This window comes from Odontesthes bonariensis, chromosome 15, assembly GCF_027942865.1.
Source record: "Odontesthes bonariensis isolate fOdoBon6 chromosome 15, fOdoBon6.hap1, whole genome shotgun sequence".
NCBI classification, from domain to species: Eukaryota; Metazoa; Chordata; class Actinopteri; order Atheriniformes; family Atherinopsidae; genus Odontesthes; species Odontesthes bonariensis.
The window spans coordinates 17,353,509-17,366,655 of record NC_134520.1 but is presented as its reverse complement, the minus strand read 5'-3'; the positions used below and the strand labels follow the sequence as shown (position 1 = coordinate 17,366,655).

The window sequence follows — 13,147 nt, the reverse complement described above, 5'->3', positions numbered from 1 at the left end:
AAACACACATGTTATCTCATGCAAACAAATTCAACTTGTTCACTGAGCAGTGTGTGGTTCTTTTTTTTTTTTGACCGTGTCATCCTTCTTGTCCACATTGATTTCCTGAATGTCCCAAGTGTCATCGTCCGCTCTCTAAAGTCCTACGATGTATTTTTCTCCCTGATCCAGTTACTTTTTTTCTTTTCCAATCAGAATAGGGATAACTACATCCGCTCCTGCAAAATCCTCCCCGACGGGCGAACCTTGATTGTTGGCGGGGAGGCCAGCACGCTGTCGATCTGGGATCTGGCCACGCCGACTCCCCGCATCAAGGCTGAGCTGACGTCGTCGGCTCCCGCCTGCTACGCTCTGGCCATCTCCCCCGACAACAAGGTCTGCTTCTCCTGCTGCAGCGACGGCAACATAGTCGTCTGGGACCTTCACAATCAGACACTCGTCAGGTAAGGCAAAGAGAAAAAAACAAGAAAAAACAGAAGATAGTCACTAAAACTTTTAAATTCATTTCAATTATTTTATTTGTTTCTCTTTATATTCTTTTATGTATTTTAATGATTCTTCCACTCCCTGCTGCAATGCTTTTATTTTATGTAAAGCACTTTGAATTGTTTGTACATGAAATGTGTTATATAAATAAATTTGATTTGATTTGAAAACATTTAAAGAAAACTTGCCATAGGGGATATAGACAGAACAACGGCCAGGCTCTGGCAAGGAGGGAGGAAAAAAACAACTCAGGAAAAGAGGGTAGGGAACACTGAGGTTAGGTTATAGAGGGGGGAACAGAATAAAAGGATCACATGCGGTGGGGTGAGGGAGCTGGGAGCCACAGGGAGAGCAGGATTACCATATATTCATTTTGACACCTCCGGCAGAAAAGAAGCAAAGAGGCACACATGAGTCTCCAGCATTTTTGTGTTTGCAGATGTGTGTGTGTGTGTGCTTTTCTTCTCAGAAGCTGTTGTGTGTCTTCTGTCCGACAGGCAGTTCCAGGGCCACACAGACGGGGCGAGCTGCATCGACATCTCCAACGACGGCACCAAGCTCTGGACAGGAGGCCTGGACAACACGGTCCGCTGCTGGGACCTCCGAGAGGGACGCCAGCTGCAGCAGCATGACTTCACCTCGCAGGTACATATGCAGCAAAAATGGATACAGTATGAAGGCGGCGACCAGGTTCGTGCAACACGATGCCATCCGACAGCCTTACTGGCTCTCGCAGCACATTGTCACGTACGGTATAATGCAGAAATGTTGGTTTCTGTCAACAGTTAAGTAAGTGGAACACACACTAAAACACAGAGGACAGACATTTTTGACATTTTCGGGTACCGAAATGAAGTGATAAGAATAAAAGTTTGGGAGTGTCATGAGCTTCGAGCCTTAATCACCCTGTTTGGAGCATAATTTGCTCACAGTCTTCGTTTGCAAAAGCCAGGTGATTCTCAGCAGTCATGGATTCCTCAGAACAGCTGTCTAGAACTCTGAAAGTAGAATAACTTCTTAGGACAACAAACAACTGCTGGTAGGATTGCTCAAATGTGACAAATCAAAACCCTCAGGTTGCTCAAAAAGACATTCAGTTGAATTGGTCAGACTGAAGATTGGTGGTGCATTGTTGTACTGTAAGGCCACACCTCAGAGCGTAGAAAAGCCGCGAGGGCTGGCCAGACGTTTCCTGTATCCTCGCCACAAAATTCACCATCAAAGGTTTTCAAATGTAGCCTCTAGATGTGTCAAAGCAAAAGTATGTTTGTAGAAACAAAATGTGTATATTTTAAAATGGAAAGTACACCTCTCCAACAATGAAGCAAAGGGGTGGATTGACCATTGCTGTGTTGCCTGTGTTGCAGCCAGTAGCACAGTGGAGTGTCTGTCTAGTAAAGAGAAGAATAGAGTCAGTAGAAAAGCTGAGGATGAAAAGAGGTTACATCTAACAGGATGTAATAAACACATCTAAAAGTCCTCAGTGGAATAACTTGGAAGGTGCAAGCCGAAGGTTCCATTGTACTCTGATCTAGACATCATTGAAAATCTGACGATAGAGCTCAGATGGGCAGTGCATCCATGATGGCCCAAGAATCTCTGTGAACTAGAATCGTTTGGCAGAAGGAACGAGCAAAAATCCCCCAGACAGGAACTGAAAGACGCTGAGCTGGCTGTAAAAAGTCTCGTAAGCTGTGATACTTATCAAATGGGAACGTTGCCACTTTGTGTCCTTTTTCTTTTATAGTTTAAAATTGTGAAAAATTGAAATAAAAAGTCGCCTCTCGGTGAATTAAATGAATCGCAAAATGTGTCTGGTAACCAGATCAACATTTACTCGCTGAGATAATCACAGCCAACAGAAAATGTGTTGTCTGGTTAAACCTTTGCATCCCTCAGTGCTTTTTCTTTTGCATTTAATGACACTTTAGCAGAAAAATCAAACCACATTTTAACGGATAAAGAGAATAGAAATAGTGGTTTGGTCCTGCAGAGAATATGGATGTGCAACGTATGTATCGTATTTACATAAATGTACAACAGAACTAATGCACTAATAATGCATTCCACAAACAGTAAAAGCACATAAAAAGGCTGCTCCTTGCAGAGATTAGAGCCTCCACAAACACCGGCGTGATTCCACCTCGCAGGCTTACACACACACACAAACACACACACACACACACACACACACACACACACACACACACACACACACGTCTGTTTCTTCTTCACTCTTCACTGTCACAACAGGACGATAGAGTTGGCCACTCTTGTCAAATGAGTTTCGATCCACCATGTAATGACTTTCTCTGTCGTTTTCCGTCTCTCGACATCTGCCATCTTCTCTCATTCTTTTGGAATTCTCCCTCTCTCTCTCTCTTCCCCAATGTCTCTCCGTTTATCTTGTTTCCATCATTCCACGTTGCCATTTTTCTCCCGTTAACTTTCCTTGTTTCTGCTTTCACTCAACACCTTCATATTATCTCGCTGTTGTGCTACAATCCCTCATCCTCCCCCTCCCACTGTCTCATTCCTCCATCCACCTTATCTTTCTTCCTCCCTCATCCCCTGTTCCCACACCTCTTCTTTCATTCCACCTCTGTTTTCATTTGTTAAACCATGGCGGTTTGGCCCCTTCTGTGTTTTATCTGTCATCCTGCCTTCATTCACCTTTCTTTAATCCATCCCCTCTCTCCTCCTCCTGCAGATCTTCTCTCTGGGCTACTGTCCGACGGGCGAGTGGCTGGCTGTGGGGATGGAGAGCAGCAACGTGGAGGTTCTGCACGTCTCCAAGCCCGACAAGTACCAGCTGCACCTTCACGAGAGCTGCGTCCTCTCCCTCAAGTTCGCCTACTGCGGTACGCTCACACGAGCACAGACCTCTCATCGGTCCACCCCAAGCTTCCTCTGACATATGCTGATATTTGTGTTTTTTCTTCTTCCAGGAAAGTGGTTCGTGAGCACAGGAAAAGACAATCTGTTGAATGCATGGAGGACACCATATGGAGCGAGTATTTTCCAGGTGAGGGTTGATGCTCGGTACGGTTCGTGCACATAAACATGAACGCTGTGTAAATACTGAGCCATGCTTTAAACTTAGGTCTTAGTTTTCTTTCCTTAAAAACGCGTTTATCAGAGTGTGCGGGCTGCCGGGCACGCGGGAAACCACCCTGCCTTCACAATTCCACCTTGCAGTTGCTCAATTTGAGGAAATGTTGAATCGCGTATATTCAGGGATGCGTTGCTTTTTCTGCTGAGACAGTACCTGTGGGTGTGAATGAAACTGGAGAAGGGAGATGAGGGTACATGTAAACTGAGCGTTTTGTGTGTGTGCGTGTGCGCGCTGAGCGGTGTGGCTGTCATGTTTGTGTAAGCTACAGTGGGCAGCGGGGTTGGCGCCTCCTGCTTCTCCCTGCGGACTGAAAGGAGAATGCTGGCTATCTTTCTTTGTTATCCAAATGCCAAATGTTGCTCCTGCCAAGCAGCTCCCTCCTGTCACAGTGTTACACAGAGCAGCTCTCTCCTCCTCCTCCTCCTCCTTCCTGGTTTATCACTGTCCTTTCCTGTTTCAGTCTCCTTGCTTCTCTTTAAAGCCCCACTCTCCTCTCGTTCCCTTTTTCTCTTTCCTTTCCTTATATCTCCTTTTACTGGTGGCCTTTCTCCCTCCATGCTTTCTCATTATTATCTTTTTCTCCCAATCTCTCTGAACCTGGCCACTGCCTTTCTTCACTGACCTTGTCGTTTTGTTTATTGCCGTCCTCTCCTTGCTTAGCCCTCCTTGTAATTTTTTATTTTTTTTTTGTCCGCTGCTCATTTCTGCTGTTTGGCACAGTCTTTCCCATTTTAATCAAACGTTTTCACAAAGGGGAAAATTACAACACAACAAATGCCATACAGAACGCAGTCTTATCAACACAAATCCTTTGTACAAACAAATGTACAATAGATTGCGCTCTTGAGTTTTCCGACATCTTATTATGGCCCCGAGGAGAGTTGTTTTGCTGACATTTTGTCAGTTTCCCTCTAAGATGTCAGGTACTTGGTTGTGTGTTTTTCTTTTTTTCTTGGTTGCCGTTGTGCTGATTTGCTAATGGCTGGGTGGTTCTTGGCAACCTTACCAGTAAAGTGTTTTTTATGATACTTGCCCTGGATCGTCGGCTATTTTCATCTTTTAATGTGTGAAAACCCGTCTAACTGAAGAGCTAGTGCGCCTTTCTCTCAAGGTTCTGTGTTTCCCTTTTCTCTTTCAAACTCATCCTTTAACCTGTCATTGCGCCCCCTCCCCGGTGGACACCCCTCTTCTTCCTTCCTGCAGTGTTGGTTTAGTTTGCAGATTCCTGTGTGAAATGGCCTCTCACCTCAGCGAGCTGACAGATCTGCTGCGCCTGTAGCAAAGAGGCGAGAGGAGGAGAGGAAAGGAGGAGTTTAGAAAGGGAGCGGGAGGAGTCGACATGAGAGAGAGGGCGCTGAGTGAAGGGAGGGGGAGAGTCAGGGGTGAGAGCTGGAAAGATAAATGATGATGGAGCAGTGTGGGGGAAAGATGAGGGGGAGGAGGAGGTGTAGTAGAAGGAGCTTTAGATCATCTAAAGCCAGTTGCCCAGGTCGGGCTTTTATACACAGAGGGGGGGGGGGGGGCTGAAAAGGCAGGATCAGACGTTTAGCCAGTTCATGCAGCCATCAGACTTGCTCTGCTTGAATCTGCTCTTAATGAGGCGGCGTGTCGCTGGGGGAGCAGAGAGGAGCTGCACGTGTCACACTGAAGCAGACGAGTGAGTCAGCATCCCGGAGCTGTGCAGTTGTCTGTTCGGAAATAATTGCCGACTGTTTGGAGATGCAAATATGTCTTGTGTGATTGAGTATTAAATGATGAGTCATATCTTTTCTGACATCTCTCTCTCTGTGTTTGTTTCTCTCCATCTGTCACCGCCCGTCTCGCCCGCTCGCAGTCCAAGGAGTCTTCGTCTGTGCTGAGCTGCGACGTCTCCCCGGACGACAAGTACATAGTGACGGGCTCCGGGGACAAGAAGGCCACGGTGTACGAGGTGGTGTACTGAGAGCCAGGAGGAAATGGGAAGAGACACTGTGGAGATTTCTTTTTTTTTTTTTTCTCTCTCTTTGTGGAGGTTATGGGTGACGGGCAACTAGTTGTCCCATCAACTGTTCCTGATCTTACATCGGCAACAGCGACCGTCTCAGTTCTTTTGAGTCCCCCTGACCCTCTGCCCTAAAACTTGCCCCCTGCCTCCTGTTTTGCTGTGATATAAGCTACTGTGGAAGCTCCCAAATGCCCCCCCCACCCTCCCCCCCCTCATCCTCCTACTTTTAGAGCAAGGAATGAGGCATGATAGCAGAGAGAGAGGCAGAATGTGAAACAGCAAGATAAGAAGGACAAAGGAAGAGGGCGGTGGAGTGTAAAGATACAGTTGTGTGGAGAAAGAGGCGAAAGACGAGTAGGGAAAGCGAGAGTGCGGAAGGAAGAGAAATGAAGGGGGGGAGGAGGGAGGCAGGGTAATTAGGGCTGTTTCCTGATTAAGAGCTCAGTGGAAGGGAGGCCCCCAGAGGAGGCGAGGAGCGGCACTGTGGGAGTGCCAGCCAGGAGCACTGATACCACACAATCGATTCATTAGCCAGACAGTGGAGGCCTTAATGAGGCTGACGCCACAGCTCCGTCTCCCCAGCGAGAGGTGTCGCGAGCTGGGGAACGATGACGCTCCGAGATGGAAGGGGGCCGCTTCAGATTTTCACAAACACTGACACCAAACCTGCTCAGACACACAAATACATAAGCTGCGCGTCACCCGGCGAGAGAACACACACACACACACACACACACTCTGATAACACCACCTCGAGGTGAATGTATGAAGGCAGAAAAACACACAACTCACCCAGCACCCAATTAAACATTCACCGCAGCGCTCTTCGTCTCACTGCTTAATATCTATTTTATTTTGGTCTGACAAAGGCAGCGTCTAATGAGCAGCAGAGTCGATGGGATTCTCCCAGGGCCCAGAGACACAAACAGAGAACATCCGCCGAGCTGTTCCTTCTAATTCCTCTGGATTGTTCTCCTGACACCAGGCGCTGCTCTCACTCTCATTAAAAGGCGCTGTCAGCCTGATGAAGTAGCAGCACGCCAACCTCACTGTAAGGCAGACAAGGGGACAAATTAACACCACGCCATTACTCTGTCATCAGCAGCTAACTAAGCAGCGACTAATCCGATTCCTTTCAAATATTACGCAACTAGTTGCTGCTTTCATTTAGACGGGATTACATGTTTATCAGAGTCCTTATCTCCATTTCTGGCCGCCTCACGCAGCTCCCAACTCTTGTTTGATAAGCTATTGATTTTTTTTTTTTTATATATATATTAACTGAGATGCTAAAACTTTAACATTATTTCAAAGCAGACTTTTATCACTTTCTTTTGCCGAGATTTGAATCGAATCCACACCGGTCTCGTGTCTGTAAGCCAAACGTGAAGTTAGCCCAGCCCACGGTTTGAAAACGAGAAGGAACAACTGGCCTTCTGTTATCCGAGTGTAGCACAGAGGGTCTAACAAGGCCCCATCTAAGATCACTAATTAATACGCTGCATCTTGTTTGTTTGATCCACAGAGATGAGTATGGGATGGGGGGGAGCAAAGTGTGTAGTTATTCTTGATCTGAGGCAGTTGCCCAGCAACACATGAGATTGCTGGGAAGTGACTGGGCCTGATAGAGAAATAGGTCGGCACCTAAACCTCTACACTTGCCTTCACACAGCTGAGATGTGAGCGAGCAGTCGGTGGTCTCTGGAGAAGGTGCTTTTGGACAGAGACATGAGGGTTCGCTGTTAGCATGTGCGTCCACACTACGTGCAACGAGCCAACCCCCATTAGGCTACCATGCAGGCTGAGGGTTATCGATCTCCTCCGCCAAACTATTGACAACCGAGTGAATAAGAAAAAAAACACAAAAAACATGTCAAACTTAATTCTTTGAACCCGTCTCTTGCTTCCGGGTCCTCTTTGTATGATATCCCAAACCTTGCAGGCAAACTATACGTCAGAGCCTCTGCTTCTGTAGAGCACGTGTCACCAATGTTTAGACCGAACGGGCGCACAATTCAAGATTTCCTCTTTTTTTTTGTGACACGTTCATTTCAGTATTTTCTATGACTAGTGGTTGCTCGTGTCATGTAACGATATGTTTGTGTGTTGGGGGTCGCCCGTGGCTACATTTGGGGGGGTTCAGAGAGGGAATCTTAGACAGAAAATCAAGGGAACACAGGCAGGGGAAAGTATTTTTTTAAATCTTTCTTTTCTTATTTAATGAGTGAACCTTTTTATCCTTGGTCATGCTGTCAGGCAGAGGGCGCACAGCATCAGCATTTCAGTGTATAGACAAAAATAAGACCCTCCACACAGGAGAAGAGCCCCTCTTGTCCACTGTTTGTTGTTTATATTTCATAACCCCTTTTTACAAAGTGGTCGTAAGTGTACCTTGCCCTGTTTTAAGTCTTTATGATGTGGTATTAACTCTCATTTCCGTCGAGGCGTTGGCTGCAACTTGGCGCAATAGATTTAACCATCGAAGAGGCTCCACTTTAACTGCATGCTTTGCCCCGCCGACACGAAGAAAATCTCTTTTATCCAGCGGGGAAGGTGAGCAGTCTAACCGCTGCCCTACAGAGGAATTCATTCCATGTTGCAGTGTGCAGTTTAGTTCAAGTGTACGATTTTTACTTTTTTTTTTTTAGCGAGGTTAGTCCGTTCATTGCTGCGGCGCCAATTACAAATGCGAGGATTACAAGGGGCTTCTGGAGGAGTCTCGCGATATGTACAGTTTCATGCCTTGCCTGCCTCGTTTTTCTTTTCCGACAGTCACAGGCAGCCCAAAACGTCACTCTCGTACTCAAGCTTGTGCGCTACTCAAAGATGATGCTGTATAATTGGCTATGCATTCGGTGGTGTAGCGTGCGTATTTGGGACATTTCTTCTACTGTGTAACATCTCTCTCCTCTGCCTGTGGTGTCTGTTCCAACAGTGTGAAGAAGAAAAAAAAACCAACAAAAATAAGGTTTATTTTTTTGTTTGTTTGTTTTAAAAATTCATGTTAAGTTTCTCTTTTGAAAAGCCAAGGAACTTTTTTTTTTTTTCTTTTTTTTTTAAATGCACTGTGTCTTCCCTCCTGACGAGTTTCCCTTGTGCTGTACAAGAAATACTGTGTGTGGAAAATAAACCAAATTTGTGTTCATCCTTTCATGTGTCTGCTGAGTCTGTCGTCAACAGGCATCTTTACACGTGGATGCTAATCCAATATTTTAAACTCCATGTTTGGTCTCTTCCTAGCTGAGGCATCTACCTGTTTATCTGTTTGCCAGCTAGTAGCTGGCAACGTTTTAAAGTGGCTGGAACTTTTCTACCTTGTGTCGCAGTACATCTTTTTTTTCCCCCCAAATCAGTATCCTATGCTGGTGGACACTGTTATTCACCAGCTGTCTCCACTGGTGATAGACAGATTCCCTGTTCGTCCAATCACCTGCAAGTGTTTTTTGGCGTCCACCCTTTACAAAACAGATTCCACTGAGAACGTTGCAGGTTGTTCTGCAAAACAGATAATCGGATGTGTCGCGCTGATTGTTTTTAGTCCTTTTTCTTTTCTCCTTTCCCAGGGAACTGAAAGGATCCTGCAGACTCTTTTCTGTGTGCATTTCCACCGTCATCCAAGGCCCAACAAAGGTTCAAGTCTGCTGACATGTGGGGTAAAAGAAAAATGAAAAAGCCTGCGTTTCCAGTTCCATCAGCAAAAACGTCCAGTTAGACCAGTTCATCCGTCACATGATTTCTTCTGTAACTCCATGCGACTGAAATATAATCCGGCGAGTGCTTGACCAGTCAAAATGAGATGCAGGTTGCCACTGAGTGTCCCATCACTCAAGAGTTTCTGAATAGTAACATTTCCCCAGAACTTCCATTTGCACCCTGGTCCCTGCAGTGGAAACTCACTTGATTCCTCCAACATTCCTTTCTGGGTAAAGTTCCTGTGCTTGTCTGCCGGTTGCTGCCGAGGCTCCCTGCCTCATTCTTGAAAGCTGCTTATGAAATGAAAGTCATAAAAAAAAAAAAGACTTGCTCAATCAATGGAAGCTTACAACACAAACCCCTTTTCATCCAGAACTGATAACAGTATTAGGTAAAGCCTTGCATGCTGCCAGAGTGGCTGCAGCTCCTCAGTCTTTCCCCTTGAATTAGGATACCCAAAGAAAAGACCAAAGATGTAACCAAAAGAGGAAATCTTTATTCGCAACACAGTGACAACCAGTTTAGTCAAGTTTCAATGGCACACAGTGAAGACGTTCTCCACCCCGTCACAGTAACAACAAAGCAATAATCGATGCAGTTTCATTTGCAAGAGCATAACACTGACAAAACAGTTTGAAGGAAGAAAAAAAAAACAAAAATTATACTCTGGGTTATCAAGTTTGATTCCTGGAGTGTGACCAGTGTTGGAGGTCTCTGTGAATAATTCACACAAACATCAAATAAAGCAGATAGTGCAGCTGATTTACACACATTTCCATTTTTGTAGATTTAAAAAAAAAGAAAGAAACCAATACTTTGGGCACGCACGCACACACACACACGTGCCACACACATCTTCAAAGGCTTTACCTTTTAATTGGCAGCCAAGACTGATTCATGGCATATCCCGAGAACTGCTCCATCAGAATTGGTGCCGTGTGCCACAGAGACGACCCTGCTATAACACTGACGGATTAGGTCTACTCTGCTTTAATGAGGTACTAAAAATTCATTAATCCTGCAGAAAGTTTCAGCCGAGCGGTGTAGCTAAAATCGGAGGTCAGGTGAGCGATCTGCGTCTTTATCGGGTCGCACTTCACCAAACTACACAGAAGCCATTGTGGCCTCGAGGCAGATCAGTGCTGCGACTGCGAGTATTAAAGCAGCAAGTTGCATTTTTTTTTTTTTTTTTAATGTCCAAAACGCAAGCTCAAACTACATTTCAGCTTTGCTCCAAAAGAAGTGAAACACATTAGCGTCCAGTATGCCAACAATCTACTCCAGGCAGAAGATAAATGCTTCACTTGTGCGTCTCCGCTGGTTCTCCTCTCGCACACTTAAAGCTTTGTCTCGGCAGATCATTCTCCATAATCACTGAAGAACTCCCTCTTGGGCATTATTGCTATAGTAATTCCATTCAACGGCCTGCTGAACTGCAGATCACCTTCGTCACGCCACAAAAACTCAACTGTAATGCAGCATTACTCACAGAGCAGCAGTCACAACCGAGCTGTGAGTCATCGCTCGCTCATGCTGCGGGTTTGAATCCCAAGACACCGTCTCGCACGTCTGACGAAGTAGACGTTCACAACAGAGAGAAAGAGAGAAAAGTAGTCATCACAGGAAAGCAGAGGCAGCGAGCGTACTCACCTTCCACAGCCGTCATTTTTCATCTAAATATTTCTAAGACGCTTTCTGACACCATGCTGTGAGAACACGCTTTTCCAAATGTGCAACATCTGCTTCCTTTTTCAGTTTGAAACCTCTGAGTCAAACCTGCCAAGAACCCGACTTGGTGGGGCGGGCGGGCAGGGGGGGGGGGGCGATAAGAAGCAGTGTGCAGCACTTGGGCATCAGCTCCACCTCATTTCTGCTGTCACGCAGTTACTCTGGTCCCTGGAAAGATAAATAAATAAGAGCACAACTGTTGACCTCGCAGAGACGCGCTCGTCTCTGTGATCTCAAAGCAAATCAAAGCCACAGATAACATCCTCGTTTGCCTTTAGAGAACTTTATTTACATGTTCATATATAGCAAGGTTCAAGGATCATGATGGAAGTTATGAAAATACCGGTCAGTCAGTGTATATGTGCCCTAGCAAAGACAATAGAAAATCACATGTAATGTTGAGTCGTAAAGATGAAGAGGATGTAGCAGAGGAGAGTACTTGTTGTTTGAGCCGACTTTAGTTTTTTTCTTTTTGTTCGTTTTTCGTCTTCTGTCTGAGGTTGATTTCCCCTAAAAACATCTTCAAAAAAAAAAGGCTAATCTTCATTCTTTTAAAAAGACAGAAAAAAAAGGGGAAAGAACAAAGACAATCGGAGTCTCAGGACGCCTCAGAGGCAACCGCGTCCTGCTCTGTTACATACGCACGAGAAATGATACAATCATGTTGCTGCTGAAACTGAACGAGAGGGAAAAAAATAAAAGAAGCCGGAACCTCCCAGGTGACCATCCCAGCAGCTGCAGGCCGGAGGAGCAGGCTTGTGCTGTGGACCGAGCTGGACCAGGCCAGGCCAGGCCAGGCCAAACCAGGCCGAGCTGAAACAGACTTGGACTTCATACACTGTTTTTTCCTTAAACCCTCTGTGGCTTTTCACTGAAAACAGTCCAACTGTTGGCAAAAAAACAAAGTGGAAAGCTAAAAAAATACGTTTTGTTCTTTTTTCTAATTTCTTGTTCACTACAGAGGTTTGATTTTGTTTTGTTTAGTTTTTTTTTTTTTTTAAAAAGGAGAGAGAAAAAAAATAGAAACAAAAACAAAAGTTCTTTGGACGAATCCCACAACTGCGCAGCTATAAACTAACCAGCCTTCTCAGAGCATTAAAATCAAAGTTTTTTTTTTTTTTTCCAGAGATGTGACTTTGTGCCTCCTTGTTTCTCTCTCTTATTTCTCACAAACTTGAACAAAACAACAAAGTACAAGTTGAGTGTCTCTCGTTTTCCATGCCACCGACGCTCTGTACAGTCATTGGTGCAGGAGGGAGCCTTGGCTCCGCCCCCCTGATTCCTAGTTTACTGTGTCAAGCCAATCAGGGTTCAGTAGATGACTTCGTATACTGTGGCCTTCTTGTCCCCGGAACCGGTCACGATGAACTGGTCGTCGGGAGAGATGTCACAGCTGAGAACCGACGAAGACTCCTTGGACTGAGCACAGACACAGAGAGGAAGTCATTTTACATCTCAAAACAGTCGCGCTGCTGTCATTCAAGTCATACTCCACATAAAACCGAGGGCTTGATGCTCTACCTGGAATATGCTGGATCCGTACGGTGTCCTCCATGCATTCAGAAGGTTATCTTTTCCTGTGCTCACAAACCATTTACCTACAGGACAAAAACACACACAGGTGTCACCAAGTAAAGCCTCAGGGGAGATATGGAGACTTTTGTGAAAAAGTGCCACGTAAAGAGGACGTTTCTGAATGATGATGGGAGAGTCACCAAATATAATCAAGCTATTGGGCGTGTGTTTGTACCGCAGTAGGCGAACTTTAGGGAGAGGACGCAGCTCTCGTGAAGGTGCAGCTGGTACTTGTCGGGCTTGGAGACGTGCAGAACCTCCACGTTGCTGCTCTCCATCCCCACAGCCAGCCACTCGCCCGTCGGACAGTAGCCCAGAGAGAAGATCTGCAGGAGGCGAGAGGAAGGAGGGGGCAAAAGGTGAGAGATGAGAGGTGGAGCGCGATCACCAGCAGCTCTTCAGCAGGTTGACACTCATTTCATGTGGACTCTGTGACTTTGGGAGTACCTGCGAGGTGAAGTCATGCTGCTGCAGCTGGCGTCCCTCTCGGAGGTCCCAGCAGCGGACCGTGTTGTCCAGGCCTCCTGTCCAGAGCTTGGTGCCGTCGTTGGAGATGTCGATGCAGC

General features: G+C 46.0%; 2 protein-coding genes across 7 annotated transcripts in view; one reads left to right on the top strand and one right to left on the bottom strand.

The window, feature by feature from the left end:
• tle2b (TLE family member 2, transcriptional corepressor b) overlaps positions 1-8,736 on the top strand; it is a 73,724-nt gene extending 64,988 nt beyond the window's left edge. For all 4 annotated transcript variants that reach the window (XM_075485266.1, XM_075485265.1, XM_075485264.1 and 1 more), the window contains 5 exons: positions 196-443; positions 984-1,131; positions 3,197-3,347; positions 3,435-3,511; positions 5,436-8,736. In XM_075485266.1, coding sequence (XP_075341381.1) covers positions 196-443; positions 984-1,131; positions 3,197-3,347; positions 3,435-3,511; positions 5,436-5,543 — 732 coding nt within the window. In that variant the 3' untranslated portion in view covers positions 5,544-8,736. The remainder of the gene's footprint in view (positions 1-195; positions 444-983; positions 1,132-3,196; positions 3,348-3,434; positions 3,512-5,435) is intronic.
• Positions 8,737-9,754: 1,018 nt separating this feature from the next.
• The window catches only part of tle2a (TLE family member 2, transcriptional corepressor a), a 38,403-nt gene continuing 35,010 nt past the window's right edge, over positions 9,755-13,147 (bottom strand). For all 3 annotated transcript variants that reach the window (XM_075485261.1, XM_075485262.1, XM_075485263.1), the window contains exons 17-20: positions 13,029-13,147; positions 12,757-12,907; positions 12,528-12,604; positions 9,755-12,425 (exon numbers count right to left, since the gene is read on the bottom strand). The exon at positions 13,029-13,147 is cut by the window's right edge and continues 29 nt beyond it. In XM_075485261.1, coding sequence (XP_075341376.1) covers positions 12,318-12,425; positions 12,528-12,604; positions 12,757-12,907; positions 13,029-13,147 — 455 coding nt within the window. In that variant the 3' untranslated portion in view covers positions 9,755-12,317. The remainder of the gene's footprint in view (positions 12,426-12,527; positions 12,605-12,756; positions 12,908-13,028) is intronic.